This window comes from Strix uralensis, chromosome 1, assembly GCF_047716275.1.
Source record: "Strix uralensis isolate ZFMK-TIS-50842 chromosome 1, bStrUra1, whole genome shotgun sequence".
NCBI classification, from domain to species: Eukaryota; Metazoa; Chordata; class Aves; order Strigiformes; family Strigidae; genus Strix; species Strix uralensis.
In genome coordinates this window covers 96,118,624-96,137,911 of record NC_133972.1, presented here as the reverse complement: position 1 = coordinate 96,137,911, position 19,288 = coordinate 96,118,624, and the positions used below count along the sequence as shown (strand labels likewise).

General features: G+C 38.4%; 1 protein-coding gene across 4 annotated transcripts in view; it reads right to left on the bottom strand.

Moving 5' to 3' along the window:
* SEMA5A (semaphorin 5A) overlaps nt 1-19,288 on the bottom strand; it is a 354,251-nt gene that overhangs the window by 6,249 nt on the left and 328,714 nt on the right. For all 4 annotated transcript variants that reach the window (XM_074874592.1, XM_074874601.1, XM_074874608.1 and 1 more), the window contains 4 exons: nt 10,413-10,583; nt 5,667-5,822; nt 2,594-2,641; nt 184-395 (listed from right to left, as the gene is read on the bottom strand). In XM_074874592.1, the coding sequence (XP_074730693.1) occupies nt 184-395; nt 2,594-2,641; nt 5,667-5,822; nt 10,413-10,583 (587 nt within the window). The remainder of the gene's footprint in view (nt 1-183; nt 396-2,593; nt 2,642-5,666; nt 5,823-10,412; nt 10,584-19,288) is intronic.

Here is a 19,288-nt window from a genome sequence, read left to right as displayed (position 1 = left end):
CAAAGGAAAGGATCTGTAATTACAGAACTTCAAGTGAAATCTTGTTTTGTCATTAACAATCAGCATAATTTGAGTCCAAATGCCACTGCAGAAAATTAGCAAGTAGAATTCTTTCAATGCAGCAGAACTGGTGTCCAGGACCATATACACTGTGCATTATAGAGCTCCCAACCCACTTCTCACCTTGATGGCTTCTACAGAATCGTATTTGTCCAGTTTGTTGATATGGTTGGTAATGCTGGTATTTAGAGGAGCTGGTGACACCGGATGGATGACAGTCGCATCATGGGACTGTTGTTGATATCGTTGGCAATAAGTGTAAACAAGCAGGGTAAGAAGGCAACCAAGTATTGAGCTACTTAATCCCACTGCGATCATGTGAAACATGTTGAATTCTGTGGAGTGGAGAGCAGAAGACAATTTTATTTTTAAGGAAGTAGCAATAAAAGCTTAAGCTTGGAGAAAAATGTAGACAAGTACTCGATTCAAATAAGGACAAGGGAAATTTCATCTGTTTCCCAGAAACATCTCAATTGCAATGGTTTATCCCTATAGTAGCAAATGCATTGTGCTTCCCTGAAGGGATCATTATAAGAATCTTAGATACCAATACATCTCTGTAAGTATTAAGACAGGTTTTTGAAAGATGCTTAAACAAGTTCAGAATCCAAATAACAGATGAATGAATTGCATTTTGGACGTTTGAATAGTTCAGCAAAATTTTACTTCAGACTGTATAATGAAGCCTTGTTATATATAAATTATGTATATAATGTACATACATAGCTTTTTTTCAGTGAACTACAGTATCACCTCCTCTGCTGTTCTTCTAGTTCTTTCTCTTTCACGTAGTGACTTGTGGCAGGACAAGTCCTGATATCTTTGAATCACAATCCTGTTTTTCCTAAAATGTTTTCTGTACCTCCCTTTATTTGGTATGTCCCAGAAGCAGCGGCAAACATTTTTCCTATCCCCTGCTTTGATTCTTGCTGGGTCTCACTGTTTCTGTATCTTTAATATATATGGGCGATTTGTTCCCTTCTCCAGCCTTCAGAATTTTTTCTGTATGTAAGGGGGAGTGAGGAAGTAATGGTAGCATTTCAGGGGGAAATGGGGAGGAGAGAGAGAGACTCCTTAAAGCTCAGCGTGCTTTTAACCATAGCAGCCAGAGAGTACAAAGTCAACAACTCAGAACCCAGCACTCTTCTGTCTGCTCTGCCCCTCAAAGACACTATGGGATCAGACGACAGGAAACCCTCTCCACCTACACAAGGATTAAAACTGAGGAAGCTCATTGCTGCATGAAACTGTAGAAGTGAATCTAAAGCACAATCATCCCCTGAAGTTACCGAACAGAGATAGCAGGTCAGATGTGGCACCAGTAGGATTAGCTCAAAATAAACAAATTACACTGCTTTTCATTGTTATTTCAAACTGGAGCTGTGCTTTTTGATTATGAAAGAAGTATCACTGAGAAGCTCATGTTGGAAATTTCATCTTAACATTACTCAAAATTTGTTTGTGTTTGCCTAATGAAAGATTTCAAACTGAAAGACTGGCACAAGTCAGAAAAACATCTGTTAGACCTTTTCCACTGTAATACAGAAAAATGCGCTAGCACGTGGGTCCATTTTTTGCAAATGCCTAAGGTAGAACCTTTTCATGCCTACTGGGTATTTAGAAACAGAAACTAATATTTAGATGACTAGGTTGACTGCCCAATATATAAATTTTCACTGAAATATCCTTCTACAATTTTATGAGAGTTTCCCCCTGTTGCAGAACTTGGCAAAATATTTTATTTTCTAATTAGAAAAAAATCAAATCACATTATCCTGGCTCCCATAACAAGTTACCATGCACACTAATACTCTTGCATAACCCCTGTGTTTTAATTGTCCCTTATCAGGTTAAAAATGCAGCTTATCTGTGCATGGAAGAATACTAGAACTGGCTAGAGCTATTGCCATGACGACACAGACTAAGCATGATAGCTCAGCACAAAAAATTGGTCATTTTTCCTTTTTCTTCTTGTTTGTATTGTTTGGGGTTTTTTTTAACAGTTTTCTCTTTCAAGATTTGTTTTGCTAGCATCAGGACTCTGGAATGGACCTTTTTTTTTTTTTTACTTTTTTTTGTCTTTGGCAGTGAAGCTGAAAATGAGTCCCAGATACAGTCTGAGCTATTAAATGGGTTAGCAGACTGGCTCTCTGCTATTTATTTGGAGCCCCAAAGAGGTTTCTGAAATTATTATCCTGAAAAAGGTGGAGCAACTTTACAAATTTTGACCTACTGAAAACGAGCTTATAATAGGAATTTCTTTTTGAATGAGAGTGACTGTCGTACTGAAAAAGAAGAAAATACAAACATCCAGTAATACATGTTCTTGTCTCAAAGGTCAGCAATGGCAGATGGATATTTAATGAGAAATCCTGCAGTAACTACATCTCCTTTTCTGTACAAATGTAAATAATGAGAATGTGGCATTTAGAAGGTAGAATAAAACTAAGAGAGTGCAAAAGGTGAAACCAAAGCAAAAAATGAGGAATCAGTATTTCAGCATTTAATACACATCTAGAGCTGAAAAGCTTACCTCCACATCGTTTTTCTTCTATGCTGCTGGATCGTGCCACTGATATTTCTAGAAAAATTAATAAACCACTTATACCAAGGAGAAAAAATACTACAGAGAACTACTAGTTTGATTAACACAGTAAAGATTTAAAAAATCATTCTACTACATCCAATCTAAATCCAAAGTAAAAAAGATTTTGACTACGTGGTAGAATTAACAAAAAGGTCCCAGGACATCTTCAGGTTTCTTACGTTTCCCAAGTGAAAGCAGCAACATATTTTTAATTTTTGCCTCAAAACTTCTCTGGAATTACAAAGATGAAGTGCACATGAAAACATTCTTTGTGGAGTTTAAGCATGTTGTGAAAGCGTTGATTTTCTGAATAGTAAAATTAATGAGAGTTTAATTATCTTGTGTTCAAAAGAGCTCATTACTTCTACTAGCACTAATGTGAAAAGAGGGAATTTACAAATCTTCAAAAAAGATGACTGCCAATTTCATGGGTCTCAGTTGTAAACCAATAAAATGTAATTCCCTTTTGACTATTTTGACTTTGGAAACATTCTGAATAAATAGTGAATAAGATCTGTTGGCAATCAAGTTTTCTTGCTCTTTACTTCAGGACCATGGCTTACATGAAGGGAAGTCCTGCCTTACAAATCTCTTGAACCTCTCTGAAAGGGTCAATGATCATGCGGATATGGGTGGGATAACTGACAGTCTACCTGGATTTCAAAAAAGCTTTTAAGTTCTTTGTCAGAGACTTTCCAGGCAACAAATGAGATGAGGGCAAAGATAGAAAACAGGGTAGTACTAATGGAGGAAGGTTACCCCTTCTGCAGGGACCTAGTCTTTTCAGCAAAGAGCTAGAAAAGCAGGAGAAAAATGTGGTTTTGAAGTTGGCTGATGATACAAAGTTAAGGTAGCATGGACAAGGGCATGCTGTGAAGGGCTGCAGAAGGGCCTTACAAAACTGGGCAGTAAAATAACAAATAGAACAGAATGTAGATCAGTGTAAAGCGATACATACTGTGGAAAGCAATCCTAGCTTCACATATAAAATGATGGGCTGTGAACTGACCATTACTATTCATGAGTGAGACCGGGGGGTTATGATGAATGTTCCATGAAAATATCAGCTTGATGTTTAGAAGCAATCAAAAAGGCAAACCAAATGCTAGATACTACCATGAAACCACCAGTGTATAGGACAGAGTATCAGTATTATGGCACTTTACAAATCTATGTGTTGTCCACACCACAAACACTGTGTGCAGCTCTGGTTTTCCCATCTAAGGATGCCTCTAGTAGAACTGAAAAACAGACCAGAGAAGGTCAGCAAAGATGGCCACAGATATGCAATAGCTTGTGTATGAAAAATTAACAGAGTAGGCTCTCCACTGCTAAAAGATGATCCACATGCAGCTACTGCTAAAGGGATCACGATTTTTTACCTTTCTTCACATGCTAAATCAATACTATCTTTAAAATGAGAAAGTAGCAGACCTGACAGAACAGCACTCTCACAGAGTTAAAAGCTGAGAGCACACTTTGTCTGGTTGAGACCGTTAATTCACAATCCAAACAAAAAGAAAAAAAAAACCAAAAAAACAGAAAACCATAAAGTTCCACAAGGTAATGTTGGTAAGGACTAACTGGAAACACAGCAGCAGCAGTGATGAGAAGTCATTTTTGCACTCTGCCAGAATCACTCTATATACTGTTCTGTAGAGGAACAGAGCTAAGGTAAGCAGCAGGAGACAACGTGAGGGTGGATGCACCAGCACACTAGCTGAGGAAAGGAGGGAGGTGAATTAGAAAAAGAAAGAGAGGTTGGGCGGGAGGGAGGGAGGGAGAAAAGTCTGAGTTGGAGGACCTGGAGGAGTGAAAGCAAGCTGAGCAATCCCAAGAAAGCAAGCTAGTTTGCCTAAGGTGAGTGCAATGGGCATGACCTTATCTGCTGTGATATGGGTAATTTAAGGTAGCAAACAAACCAGAAGGGTGAGAGAAGAGGTGGCTCATTTCAGATTCTGAAAATGCCTACTTTCCAAAACAAGATGTAGAGCTTATATTGGATTAAGCAGGGGATTCACAGAATGTGAATATTAATGGAGCTGCTTCAAAAGCCTGAGAAAAAGGGGAAAATACAATGTGGGAGGTTTTGCTTTCACACTGACATTTTTCACATTAGTTTTAGAGTAAAAAGTAGTGTTTGGGAGTTAAAGCATTATGCACCATCCATAAAAAACTGTTTAAATTTGTTGATTATTATATTGTACTATATTGTACTGCATAGTCACAGAAAAAAAAAGATTGCTGCACAGAGTAAACATAATTACATTTAAAATGATACATTAAAATGTAAATTTATCTACCTGTGAATAGATTGCTAACTTTTTTTAATGTACACATGCAGAACTATGACTGTTAACAGCAATGCAACGTGGCCACCCATACTGTTGTGTGGATTTAAATGAGTGGTGTGATTCAGGAAAAAAAAAAAAAGAGTATAGCCATGAGTTTCAACAAATGCTATAGAATAATACATGATGTGACTATCCATCAGGTACTTAGCGGTCATGAGGGAGATAAGGACCTGAGGCACAGTCAATAGTATTTACCTTTCTAAGCAGTTATTAATTTAAGGGATTCTGAAATGATTTCCAGATTAACTACCACAGCACCCACTTTTGTATATGCAAATCACAAACCTAGAGGAATATTTCTTTAATAACCCCAAAGTCTCAAAAACTTAAACTAAAGTAAAAAGCAAACTATTTCTCCTAGCTGTCTGTAGTCATCCCTGCACCCTGCTACCAAGTAGGATGGGAGGGATCTGCAGAATGCTGTGACAGTGACTAACCAAAGTCCCAGGTGGTGACAGTAGAGACAGCTTCCAGAGGTGGATTTTCATGAGACACCAGACCTAGCAACATCGGCTCTACACAGTAGACCAACATGCTTTGGATGACAAGAGACAATTTCTGTTCCAGCTCTCAGCTCTGCACTGTTCAGTCTGGGACAGTACTATGCCTCGCTCTTGAAATGTTGAGGGATTTCACTAATCCTTCAAGGAGCAGGCTGATCTCACCTGGTATAAAGTTGGAGTCCACAGCACAGGCTCGGCTCTCCGTGGTGTTGCCCGTGCACTGGCTGCCCACAGGAAACAAAATGATGCACTGACGAACACGGAACTGGAAGCCAGACGAGTCGCAGTCGGACCACTCAGACCACTCGGACCAGCTGTCTGCAACAGGAAGAGAGAGACACACATGCAGACACTGCAATTAAATGCTTCAAGTACACCGAGTGAGAGAGAAATAGCCTGTATTTCTGAATGATGACAGAAGGCCTCATCCCCAGCTACCTCCGACTAGCAGAGGACAGCTCTTTCATTATGATAAAACAAAGGCAGTTCAGCTTTGGCAAAAGTCTCTGAAATGTTGAGTGTGATGGTAAATTTGTCACAGATGTATTATGGCTTTGGCTTCTGCCACAGCCTTTGTGTGTGGAAGTGAGAAGCTGGAGGGATTCTGCAGTGGTGACTGAAAGAGTAATTGCTGTGGGTTAATTCCAGTCTAGGTCGCTAGGGTGGACAATGACACTGTCATTTTTTTATGTACCTGACAAGTAGCAATGAGAACTATGAGTATGTATTCCAAGTCTGAAACAGGATGTTTATTTAACCATGAAAATAGTAGTATCTTGCACAGATACTTTTTTTTTTTTTTTTTTTAGCTTTTGTTATTTCAGGTCCATTTCTTTGCTGTAGATAGAAGAGATCTCATCAAGTATTCTCACCTTCTCTTTCCCATTTGGTTCATTATCAGCTTCTATTGTCTCTCTCTATTTCTTCCTCTGCCTATGTAGTTTTGATTAAGACATTTTTATTTCATGCTTGTGTGATCTCAGAATACTTCCTTTAAGTGAACTGATCTCATTCCCATGAGGTGCTGTGAGTTTACTGAGCTCAGCTTTCTTAAAATTCAGTCTTGTCTTCATAGGAGTCTTCTGAGTTTGGCAAGTATAGTAAAGACAGAGCTCAGTTAAACCTTCTTTCTTGTGTCAGCTTTGCCACTGAGATAGGTTTTATGGTTTTGATATGGAATAAACAGTCCTTCTATCCCAAACCAAGTTTGTTTCTACTTCAAAATTTTAATTGATTTTATGGCAATATCAAGAAAATTTACAAATTTCATTTTGCTTCAAATAAAAAATTATATATTATCCTAATTTTTTTTCAAGTTAGATTGTAGAACATTAAAATTCGTGAATAATTTGAAGAAATCATGAAGCTTTTGTAAATTTTTTGTTCATAGGGTGGAAAGTCAGGAAAGCCTTACTCTGTTTTGGGCTCCTTTCAATACATTGTATGAATTTAGCACACAAGGTTCACATTTACTCATTACTTTCCCCTTGGCCATAGAGGAACAAGTTAAAACTCTCAGTCATCTAAAAGTTAACAGATTCCAGCAGAAATATTTGAGATTGCAGTCTTGAAAAATGTCAAGCAATAGGTGCTTTCCATGACAGTGTTAGACATTCACTTCCTAACCAATAGCACAGTAAAAATAAATGCATGGAGGAGACTGACATAACTTTAGCACAGAAAATCTCAAGCAGTGGTCATGGGACAATTTCAAGACAGAAGGAGAGCTCTGGTTAAAGACAGCAGCAATCAGTCCTAGCAGTCTGTGGTTCAGTTGCACACCATCACTTGTGGAGTTGTTCATGAAATAGATTTACACAGCAGCTCAAGTAAGAATCTGGATATTGATATTTATGAACAATTAGCAACTGTCTGGATGGGGCCTCCTTTGAATAACGATCAAATGACACAAACAGTTGATGATAAACAGTGGGATCTTGTTATTGTGAGGAGCAAGAATACTCAGCTCTGTCCTTTGGCTCTTCTGTTTCCTAGAGGAGGTCCTGGCAGGGCCTCATTTGCAGAGTGGGTAGTAGGAGTATGGAGGCAGATGACATAATGTAGTTGAGTTCTAATTCAGGGGGGTAGGAGAGCAGAGGTGGGAATCAAGCAAATGGACAGGTTTCTTCCTGCTTATATAGTGTGGCACATCCAGGAGCTGCTGCTGCCATTGCCAGTGTCAGCAGCTGGACCTAAGTAAACTAAGTGCATGGATCCGTACCTTAAATATTTAGTAACAATAAAGCCCCTCCCATTCAACTTTAAAGAAATGCTGCTTATTAGAGATCAGTTCTCATTAGGGGCAGAGAACACACTTAAACCAGAGCTGCCAAAACGCTTGTAAGCATCCTAAATGCAGCTTGTTGGCTGGTGCACTCTGCAGCCCCATTTTGTCTAACGTGATTTTGGCCCACCAGCTTCCTTGCTGAAGGGGCTATATCCCATGATAAAACAGGAACCTCAGAGTATGCATAGATCATGTGAGGTAACACACTAGTGACTGGGCAAGGCTACTGTTTCCCACATATGCAACACAGGGCATCTCCCTCCCATCTTGAGTCCCATGGTGCAACCCAGGCTCTACAGCACGGGTGGACAGTGGGTCTGGTGCCATGCTGATCAGCTCCACCTGGCACACAGTCACAGAAGAGGAGAGAGGAGACATCAGTACAAGTGTGAGAGGGACCTTGCTGCAGCGGTGGATCCTGGTACCAAAACAGTGTTTTGAGGAGTGCCACTTTTGGGAGCTCAGAGAAACACACAGAAGTAAGGCATCCAAGACTGACAGGTGTGTAATTTCAAATTGGCAGACCTGCCCTTTGTGGAGCCACTGTCTCTGCCATCACAGACATGCTGAACCCATAGCTTTTGCATGCACTTCTACAGACTCAGTTATCCTGTCTCATTCTTTTGATTTCTTTATCTTCAAAGTATCTGAGGCTCACTTGCACCTCAGGCAGACTCCTCTCAACTTGCTGCTCAGTTCTTTGCAAAAGTCATAAGAATGGAAAAGAGAGGGTGGACTACAGAGATGTTTAATCTGGAACTGCTTTTCACCTCTAACACAGCAAGGCTTACTCAGATGTCATGTCTTTTTCCTACAGTCTTGGCTGGCCTTTGAAGCCAGGTTAAGTCTAAGCAGTTCCTGAAAGATCCCTTGGTGAAGAAGGCACCTCAGAACTACACCATCATTTCTAAATGCTCAAATGCTTTATCCATTATCTGCATGTGGAGTTAGCAATTCAAGGACAGAACATATTTTCCCCTCTTACAGCAGCAGTAAATACTTTAGGTATAAAATACTGGTTTATTCAGTACATTACAGACACCACTGCAACCAATTACACTTACTGATAAGCAGTCTATAAACCACTATGATCAATAGTGCAGTGCTTCCATTCATATTAATGTGATTGCATTTCAATAAATTAAAAGAAAAAACACACAGTGATACAGCTTTTAAAATGAAAGGTGAGAAAAACTGATGTATTTTGCAGATACAAGTCAGTTACTTTAAGTGCATACTTGCATACTTTCAGTTGGATTAGCCATTAACCCTCCATATCCTCAAGAAATCCTTAGTATCAGGATTCCAGAAATTTTAGTTTTCTGCTAGCTTGCTTTGGCCCCCCCAAAAAGTACTATTTTAAATGCCAAGAAATCTTTGCTCTTTTCACAACTTAAGAAACATTATAAATAATTTCCATTTTTGCATATGAATTTCTATGCTGGTTGGTAGTTCTTAGATTCCATGTGTCACTACTATTCCGTTCCTATACTAAACATGTCACTCAAGCAGTGAATGTCACCAATGGTACTTGCAGTTCTGCACATGGAAGAACCACTGGCCATATGATCCTCATCACAAGAAAATGGCTCTGCAGGGACGCAGGAGTCTGTCCAAACTTGACATGTGTAGCCCTGCAGTTATTTTTGTCCCATACCAGTGTGAAATAAGAGCAGTAAAAAAAAGTTTTGAAAGCTACATCGTAAACATGAGGCAAGGGCCATTCTCACAGCTAGCTGATGATGTGCTGTTTCAAAAACATATGGCAAAATTTCAGTGAGATTGAAATATTAAGAAAACATCACAGAATGTGAGAAACACACTTCACTCTGAAATTTTATTGCTTTGTAAAGATTTTCACTTTCTCGAACCAAAATGAAACCAACCTCCTCCTCCTGCACCCCCCATCTACTCCAAAATTTGGGTTACAAGCAGGTCAAAATAAGATGAAGATATTATTCATAAATGCTTGCAAACTGACATTTCTAGAAAAATGGCAGTAGAAAATAAATGCACAAGAGAAATAGCTACAATACTAGCACAATGAATGCACCAGTTCTGACCTTTAAAGATGCCTTAAGGATCCCAAGGCAGCTATGTAACTTCTACATACAAATGTACACTATTTGTCTTGAAAAATCAAATCATCAACTGATTTCTATGTTCGAGGGTATTTTAAACACAATACAGAGTGTTGCATCTTCTTTAATTTTGACAAAGTAGGTACTTTTATTCCGCTGCAAGACAGGCAGTGCCTAGAAAAGGAAATTAACTTAAACTGTAGTTCAGCACAGGTAATAGGATCCATAAATTCAAACGCATGGAACTTGTGTCTTCACATGCACAGCCTCGTCATACGAGCAGAAAACTTTCTCTATGAAGTCTAGGAGCTCTAAGTGAAGCCAGTAATACAATGTGGCACCAGAGCTGCTTATTTCCTTTTGCTGTTACCTGTAGTCCATTAATCAGCAATAAATAAAAAAAGATTTCCCACTGGCTTTTCACTAATGATAAATGATTAGCTTCCAAATAATAGATCAAGGAGCATTATGTGGCCTAACTGTGAATGCCTTATTCTGCAGCACATAAACAACAAAGCTGCATGGGCTGATTTGCCATACCTGGACACGGCTGTGTGTTGCAAAGTGCTTCTTCAGTGTGCAGTCCAAGGCAGATATCTCCTCCATAGGCTGGTGCTGGGTTTGTGCAGGAGCGGGTTCTCATGTAATGGCCTCCTCCACAAGTTGCCGAGCACTTTGACCAAGATGACCAACAAGACCAGCCTCCATCCACTGAAAAGACACAAAATACCATATTGTTCCAAGTTAATGTACGACATGACATAATCCAACCCACCTTTCTCGTATTCTGTGGAGCTAATTCATGGCCTACTGAGATTATTGGACATTTTTAGGTACCATTGAACATAGGCCCACAAATTTAATCTTACCACAAAGCAATTTAATTTACATATTTTAAAAGCCCCTGGTGTACTGGGAAGCCTAACAAAGTTACTCATCCATATAAGACACTTACAGTGGGTACCATAATATCTTTAAGGCCCAAACTCTTTTCTTTTTCTTTTCCTTTTATTTCTCACTTGTGAGGAAATAAAATACCAAAGCTTGTTTAGCAGAATTATTATAAGCTCAAAGTAATTTTTTATTCATAAAATAAAACTTAGCGCAATAATATCAACAGAGACAGAGAAATCCAGATTTTGTTTCACAGCCCAGATGAAACTGCCTTAACCTTACAACCCATTTCAATTGATCTAACACAGTTGTAGGGTTTGATGGACCAATATAATGTTACAATCTTATTGCAGCTCTAGTATAGATGCCAGCAGCAGAACAATGGCAGTAGTTCAAAAAAGCAAGATGAATGAAAAAAAGGAGTTGCCACTTAAAAGTTTCAAACCCAGGTTGTTGAAGAATAAATTCTCCCACCCCCTCCCCCTCCATTAGTATTTACTAATTCAAGTATGTCAAACTGTTCTCCAGTCTGAATTTTCATAAGGTTCCTCTGAAACATAGGCTGGATTTCACAGGAGCCCCATTTGTCAGACAGCTTTCGACACATGGCCCTTAGACAGGCTTCTAATGAAAGTTCACCTCATTGCCTGCACCGGACTGGCTCCTTCGCAGCCTCTGCTCTTAAAGCTATTGCTCCAGGATGTATTTTTCTGGAATTTATGACCATATTGCAGCCCATTTGCCAAAGGCTTCCTATCTGCAGCCACGTGACAGTCATATGTACTTCTCCCAGGGACAGCATTCCCTCTGCAAAGAATCTCAGTATTTTGTTCATTTCCCTTTCAATTTTTTTTTTTTTTGGAAAAAAAGCAACAAAAACCTAAACTTTCAAATTTTTCATATCCTACAAAAAAAGAATTTTTCAAACCTCTATTCAAAGTGGTTTTTTTACACTTGCTGTCTTAATACTTAAGTAAGTAAATTATTTACCATGTCTGCAACTGATTAAAAGACATGGTGTGTAATTCAACCAACACTAATAGATGAGACCCTAAGTATGATAAAGGCAATGTGCCATAAAGTTTTATGACAGGGCCCTAAACTGAGCAGAAGCTTCACCTTTTTTTCTCCCATCACTCACAACAGCAGTGAGCATTTTACCACAAGACTTATTACTGCTTACTTTTAAAAATACTAGGTAAGTACACATCTTCTGTACGCAATCTTTACAGTGCACTCATTTAAGATATTCATTGTAAGACTTCATGGTTTGCTGAAACAACTGATTGTCACTGAAGTCTCCAAAACATCCATCCAGCATTTTACAATGACTCCTTTTGATCCTTTCTGTTCAATTAATCAAACAGCTTTTCAAGGAGTAAATCAGTTTCCATTGGTTTATTGAAATGCTATTGCATAATTATCTCTTACCAAAACAAAAAGGAGGTTCCAAATCTGAAGAAAATCAACTTGCAATATCTGTGCAGTATTTGCATTTAAATTCTCTTTTAGATGAAGATGTAGAATATTAAAAAAATACTCATTTTGGTAGCACTGTATATCACAAATGCACTTGGTGAGTAGAGTAGAATGATTTCTATGCAAAGGCTGCAACAGTGAGAAAATGAGCTAGGACAATGTGGTTATTTTGATATTAAAACCTACACGTGCATTTTTGAATCTAATTTCAGATATAGCATACCCTCAGGTTCTCAACTGCTAATCAAACAGGTAATTCACTAGTGCATACCTAAGGCTATTAACTAATCCTGTAAGTGAAGCTGTTGAATATATATAACATTTTTTTCTCTGTGTTGTTTGCAACATTATCTTATAAATCAAGAAAGAATGGAGTTGGCCATTCCTTGGTAAGAACAACAGTTGTAAAAACTTTTGCAAGTAATATATCTGTCCTCTGAATAGCCTGATTGGACAGACAGAATTCATGGAATCTGGTACTATATTCCAAGTATGTAATTTAAATAAATTATTTCCATTATTAAGGAATTCAATGATTGCTACATTTTTTCTGGGATATATTTATCAGCCAAATCATCTAACTATACAGGTGTATGAGAGAGTTTTATACCACCTATCATAAATAAATAGTGCATCTCAGTGTAGTGCTTGACTTGTTCTCTTATTCATATAGTCACTGGAAAACAAATATGTCTTTTTGCCTGAGATAACTCTGTTAATGTAGTATTATTCAAGCTCATACCTAAGAAAGCCACAGGTTATTTGTCTTCAGTGCAGGTGAAATATACTGTGCAATTTTATAACAATTTCAAGACATGGTATCTTTCATTCAGAACTTACCTCTTTTTTTTTTTTTAAAAAAAAAAGTCAAATAAAACCAGTAGCTGTTACCTAAGCTATTCATTTCATGCAATACAAAGGCTTTAGGTTTCCAGATACTCCCTTTATTTTTTTCTTTTTTTTTTCCCTTTAAAATGATTCATGACTAGCTCAAATGAATAATCAGGGGCATTCCTGCTGCAGTGTATAGACCTCCATGAAACAGAATGAGATTGCCTGGACAGAAGATAAATTGTCTGCAAACATTACCTGTGGCTTGTTCACTGTAATGGAGACAGTGACCCCCAACACTTTCCACTTATTTTTCAATGGACCAGAGTGAGAATTACAAATGTTCATGCATTTGAAACTGCCATCTATCTATAGGTGGCCGAGAACACAGAGACCAATGTGACATCCAGGAATGCCACCATGTTCCACAACTGCAGTGATCATGGCTGTACTATAAGACTTTGGATGTAAAGGGAGAAGTGGGTCTGGGGAAGATGGGAAAGGTCAGACATAATATAATAGACAATGTTAGATCTGGTCGTGGTTGAGCTGGACAGTGTAATTATAACTTTTTCTTAGCAACTATTTACTGACAGGCTGCCATCCTAAATCTCTAGGCCTTTCAAGGACTATCATAACTACCTCTCTTATTTGTCCACAGAAATTTTCCTTCTCAGCAACAGAGGATGATAAAGCATCATCATGGTTAAATAAGATCAAAGGAGTGGGTATTTACTGCTTGAGTTTTTACAAGACCTAAATAGAGCTCTGTGGTTTCTTTTGTCTTTAAAGTTGCTTAGCAACACAGCGCCATCTGTTTTTTTTTCTTTTTTGCTTTTTTCCTTTTGTCATGGAGTCCTTAATGTTATTTCTGCTTCTTATAGAGGAAAAATACACAGCTGCAAGGAAAGTTCCAGTCACTACAGTTTCTTTACATAACAGTTTTGTAGAGCTGTTGGACAAAAGAAAGTCATTAAAGCAGTTCCACAATGAAAGATACAAAGAGTCTTTACGTTTTCTGAGAATTACTGAGGTTGGTCCCTTTTGGAAGAAGGCACCCTTCAGCTAGCAGGGTGCTCTCAAACAGTGCTCTTTCCTTTACAGTAAAGCAAACATCTTTTTGCCCACTGGCTGTTGTTGTGGTTAATAAATATTTCACTATAATGAAAAAAAAAAAACAACATAGGGAAGAGGATGTACTAGGGAGAAACGTGTACAGAAATGGGATCTCCTGGGGACATGACAAAACATCCAAACTACTGGAGAATTTCCAAGAGACAATTAAGTAAACTGGATACCCTGCTATGCACTTTGAGTTTTACAAGACAGTGGAAGGAAGTGTGGGCAGACACACTGACCTCACCTGCTTTCATGAGAAGAGATAGGATTGCAGGCTCTCTCATATACTGTCTGGTCTTGTTTCAAATTTAAACAACCCCCTTAAAAAAATCTTCAGGTTTTTTTGGTGTATATCTTTAGGTTTATAACTTTTCATGTTCATCTTTTTGGAAGTGTAGCAAAGAAGAATAAAAAATGCTGAGAGGTCAGTCTTTTCTATATGCATGAAGGAGTATAAATAGAGGGAGAGTAGTCCTTTCCACCCGCAGAAATGCAGATAGTGTGCTTCCCAGTGGCTGAGTAGAAGTTACATCCGGGGGCACTGCGTGTTGCGTAGCCTACAGACCCAAGAGAGTACTGCTCCTTCCAGACACCTGGGGATCATCCCATTCCACATCACTTAGTCTACTGCTTTTCCCGAATCCTGTGGGATATCACTGCATGTTTCAGTGTGAGAAAGAGCAATTTTTACATTATAGTTTGCAAAGGCAAAGTCTGGTTTCTGCGATGCTACAGACACCTTTTATTCATAAAAGCAATGCTGGATTAAACAAACAGCCAACATAGTGCAGTGCAGAAATACAGAAGGCAAATGAATGCTTCTAAGGAAAGTATAACAACAAAATCTAAGGAACATCCCGTGTTTAAGTCTGTAACTGAGACTCTTAAGTTACAAAAGCAACAGTTGCTTCCAAAGGGCAGTTCAGCCCTCCCCTCACTGGCTACAGAAGCAGCCTAGAGATATCAATGCATGTGGAGAGATGGGTTTCAGCAGCCCCAGAGACAAGCTTTATTGGATTGGAGTAACTTTTCCCCCCTGATTTAGGAAGTTACTGCAGGATACATTTTCTCTGTTCCTTTAAATATATTCCTGTTTCCTTGTGGCCAAGTATGGCTGCAAGGAAAAAACAAACAGGAGTAAAAAAAAAAAAAAGCAATAATGAAGGAAAAAGCAAGCAATAACTGGCTTTAGGGGATACATAAAAAACAGTCTTTCAAGGAGTTTTGTATACCTGAAACTCATTACTGTTATTAGCATTACTGTTATTTTCATTTATTGTTTATTGGGTTTATCATTTATTGATACATAAATTTATTCAGTTCTTCTCAGCCAAAATGTCATAACTAAATCAAACTAAAACAACTATAATAAAAATCTGAAACCGGTAAAATCCCAAAATATTGTCATGAAGTATCAGAATTTCAAATCTAAGAGATGGCAACTGTCTTCTCCCTCTGATTCACCACTATGCTCTGAGAAGAAGAGGGAACAGGAACTCCTGTAGCTCATGCTACTCAGTGGCGCTCATGTAGCTATGCTTTAAACTCCTAATTAAAGCACATCGGCCAAGTGTTCCTATGTGCAAAAGAATAAAAGAGAAAGCAACAAGAAACAAAATGAAACAAAGATGAAGAAAAAGTTGTCTTTTCCTACAGTAATAATTGAAGAGACATGTAATATTGAGAATTAGGACAGAATTCCTTACATTTGGTTATTATTATTTTCAGGCAAACGACACTCTTAGTAAAGTCCTGTAATTTTTGTAAATTTGCAGAACTTACCATCCAAACAATGCTCTTCATCATCATCTAAGTTTTTCTTCAAAATGTAAGTATCTTGCAAGCCCCCAAGGATAACAAATCATATGTCTGATTATAGATTCCTTTCTTTTCTTATTGACCACGTATTAGTAACTCAAAGAAAACAGAAATGTCAGTGAGTATTCACAGGTCCCTTCCATAGTTATTGAGGCTGTTCAGTGCTTGCCAGCTCAACTCTATTCACCACATCTCTGAGCCATAAAAACAGGACCTGAGGCACACAGCCAAAGAATAATTTGCTAGTGCAAGACAATCGTGCAAATTCTCCTGCCCTCAGAGCAGTTTGGCCACATGAAAACTGAGTAATGGGAACAGGCCTTACCCTACGCTGACTCCCAGACTATTTCTGCAAATTATTTGGGAGACTGCTGGTTGGTTGAAGGCAAAATTGTATGAGGGATCATTCTAAAACTTGTACAATACAGAAAAATCATATTCCTGGGCTTGGGTACAATTTCTGGCAATTTTCTGGCACTGTTCAATTTACTATTGTATATTCAGCCTTCAAATACTATGAACGAAAAGTAGTCTGCCCAGTGACTGCTATCAATCTGAACATCAGTGGACCATTTACTTTGCTACAAGCTGTGGGAAAAAATTCACTTTCTCTCTCCCCTGCAGGCTCAAGAAAGATTTAATAGTAGCTGCTGAAGGCAGGTTCTAGATGGCTTCGCTATTTTTTTAAAGTTCTGGGATTCTGCAGCACATTTAACCATAAATTACTGGCTATTAATATATTAATAAGTGTATTTAAAATGATGGTGCAAGACACTTAGCCAGACAAGACAGCCTTGTACACTCAGTGATTGCTCCATGGGCTTTTCATTATGTCAGTCCTTCAGAGCACTTAGTATCTTCCAGGATGACACTGAGCCCAGATTAATTGATTTAGAAGCATAAAGTCCTATTGACTTTCAGCATGACTTAACCATGGCTCAGTATATTTCTATATCACTCATCTTTCTCAGCAGGGATGATCCTGTCTGCAATAGGCAGAACAGGGAGCAAAGCAGAACCTGAGACTGTATTAGCAGAAGGCTTCTTTATGGCTGCCATCTCGTCCCTTCCTACTAACCAGAATATTTTTGAAATGCTAATGGCAGAACTGGATTGTAACTAAATGGTTCTGTGCCAGCAGGGAGCAGGTGAAGTTGTCCTTACCCCAAGGGAGCTTAGGTAAATCTTAGAAAGCATCCACTTCTTTTTTGTTCCATTTTTATTTCTAGTAAGATGTCCATTACTTTTGGGTCAAGGTCAGAACAAAATCTCCTCACATTCCTTAGCCTTTCTGTCTGCACCTCATTTATTTACATGGGGAAGAATGAACTATGCAGAGTCTCAGTTTTTCTCCTTATGCTCACATTGGCAAGAAGGGCCTGACATGTTTACTCCTACTCAGTTCCTGCAACTCTATCTATAGCCTAGTCCATGTGAGGAGAGTGTAGTCAATACCACAATGAAATCAGTACCTACACCAATCTTTCTCATAAACATCTGCAAGGGCTGTGTGATCAAAGCCTAACAGGGACATTTTAGAAACTCACTTAGATAGCTAGGGTAAGAATGACTTTATATAGCTGTCCTAAATATAAGCACCCAGGACATGAAATCCAGTCCCTAGTACAGCGGTTAACAAGAAGGCTGAAAACTGATCCAACCATGGTTTCTCTTCCTGGCTGCTCTCCTCTGTGCCCCTACTGTGGGATCTGCCAGGTTTGTATCCATGGGCCTGGAGCAAAGGCTCTTCACCCATGTATTGTTTATGTCTCCCCTTTCTTGATGAGGTCTCATGAACATCAACCTAATACATGTTCATGTTTACCCACCAATTTAACTTTCTGTGACTTTCATTAAAAATGGAGAGAATTCAATTTCATCAGTATGCTTCTCTAATAAAAATTTATTCCCTTTTTACAAATTTATAATCAGGTCTGATTTATGGATAAGCCTTATTCTGCAATACTTTTTTACTCTCCCATGTCTTAAAGAGAAAAAAAAAAATCAATTACATCTACTGCTTGCAATGTTTTCCTTTCAGATTTATCTGAGATCTGACTTAGTCCCTTACATTTCTTCTTAATTACTGGCAAAGAGTAGTTCTGTAGCTGAGGAACTCTGTGATTCCTTGCAGGCTATCATACATCTAAATACTTTATTCAAGCTCTACATCTTTATTCAAATTTACTTTGCACTAAAAAGAAAAATCTCTGAAGAAAAGTATTAGATATATGAGGACACCTCTTCTTGCTTCAGAAAGGCCCACCACATTTTATACCAACTGATCTTTAAAAATATTTTCAAATTCAGAGGCAGCAGAAGAGGGAATAATTTTTATATAAGGCACAACTTCAAGTTCTGCCTTATAATGTATTTTAGTTTTGGTATTGGCTATCTTGTAAACAACAAGGGCCTCTACATCAGACTTACGTCTGCATAACTATGTGTTTTACTGGTTGGAACAATTTCCTTCAAAAAATACAACTGTACTAGCTGGAGATAATTAAAAACATGACTTCTGAAAACCTTTAACTTAATTTAACTTTATCAAAATTCAAGAGAGCATTTAATTTAAGAACCAACAGCAAGGGATGAACAACAAATCTGGCTCTGTTTTATAGATAATCTGGGCCCATTTAATGAAGGTACTTCACTTTCTACAGTACAGAGATACAATTAGATATCTTAAAGCTTGTGAGCAGAGCTGTTAGCTATTACCACACCACTCACCTGCTTCAGAGGAAGCTGAAGGCAGTGTCTCATGGAGGGATTCCCTTTGCAAGGGAAGAAGGAAACAGTGAGGAAGGGCTACATTCTAGCTTGCTCTACCTACTGCGTGCATCCCTGGGTAGGCTTGCACATGTTAGTACAATAGTCTCCTAAGTCTTTGACCTAATGCATCACTGTCAACCTTCAAAATTTCTCACAGATGAACAGTGCAGCCACATGAAACAGAAGTGTTTATAATTTTATTACTCAAGAAAAGCAAGGCATTATTATTTCAGTTAGGGAACTAATGAATTCTAATTAGAATGCACTTGGGCAAATGTGGAGAAGATTTGGGCTACAATTTTATAATTCTCTGCCAAATGTTAGTTCTCTGCTGATTCCCTTCCACCTCTCTCTCACACTGCTTGGTGTAGAAAACATAGCCACCCTTCACTGATCATGCCTCTAAACCCAGGAAGAAGCATATAATCTTTCCCCTTGATCTCCTCAGATGCTTACACTGCCAGATAGAGAAGCTACACAATGAGCATCTAAAGCTACTTTCT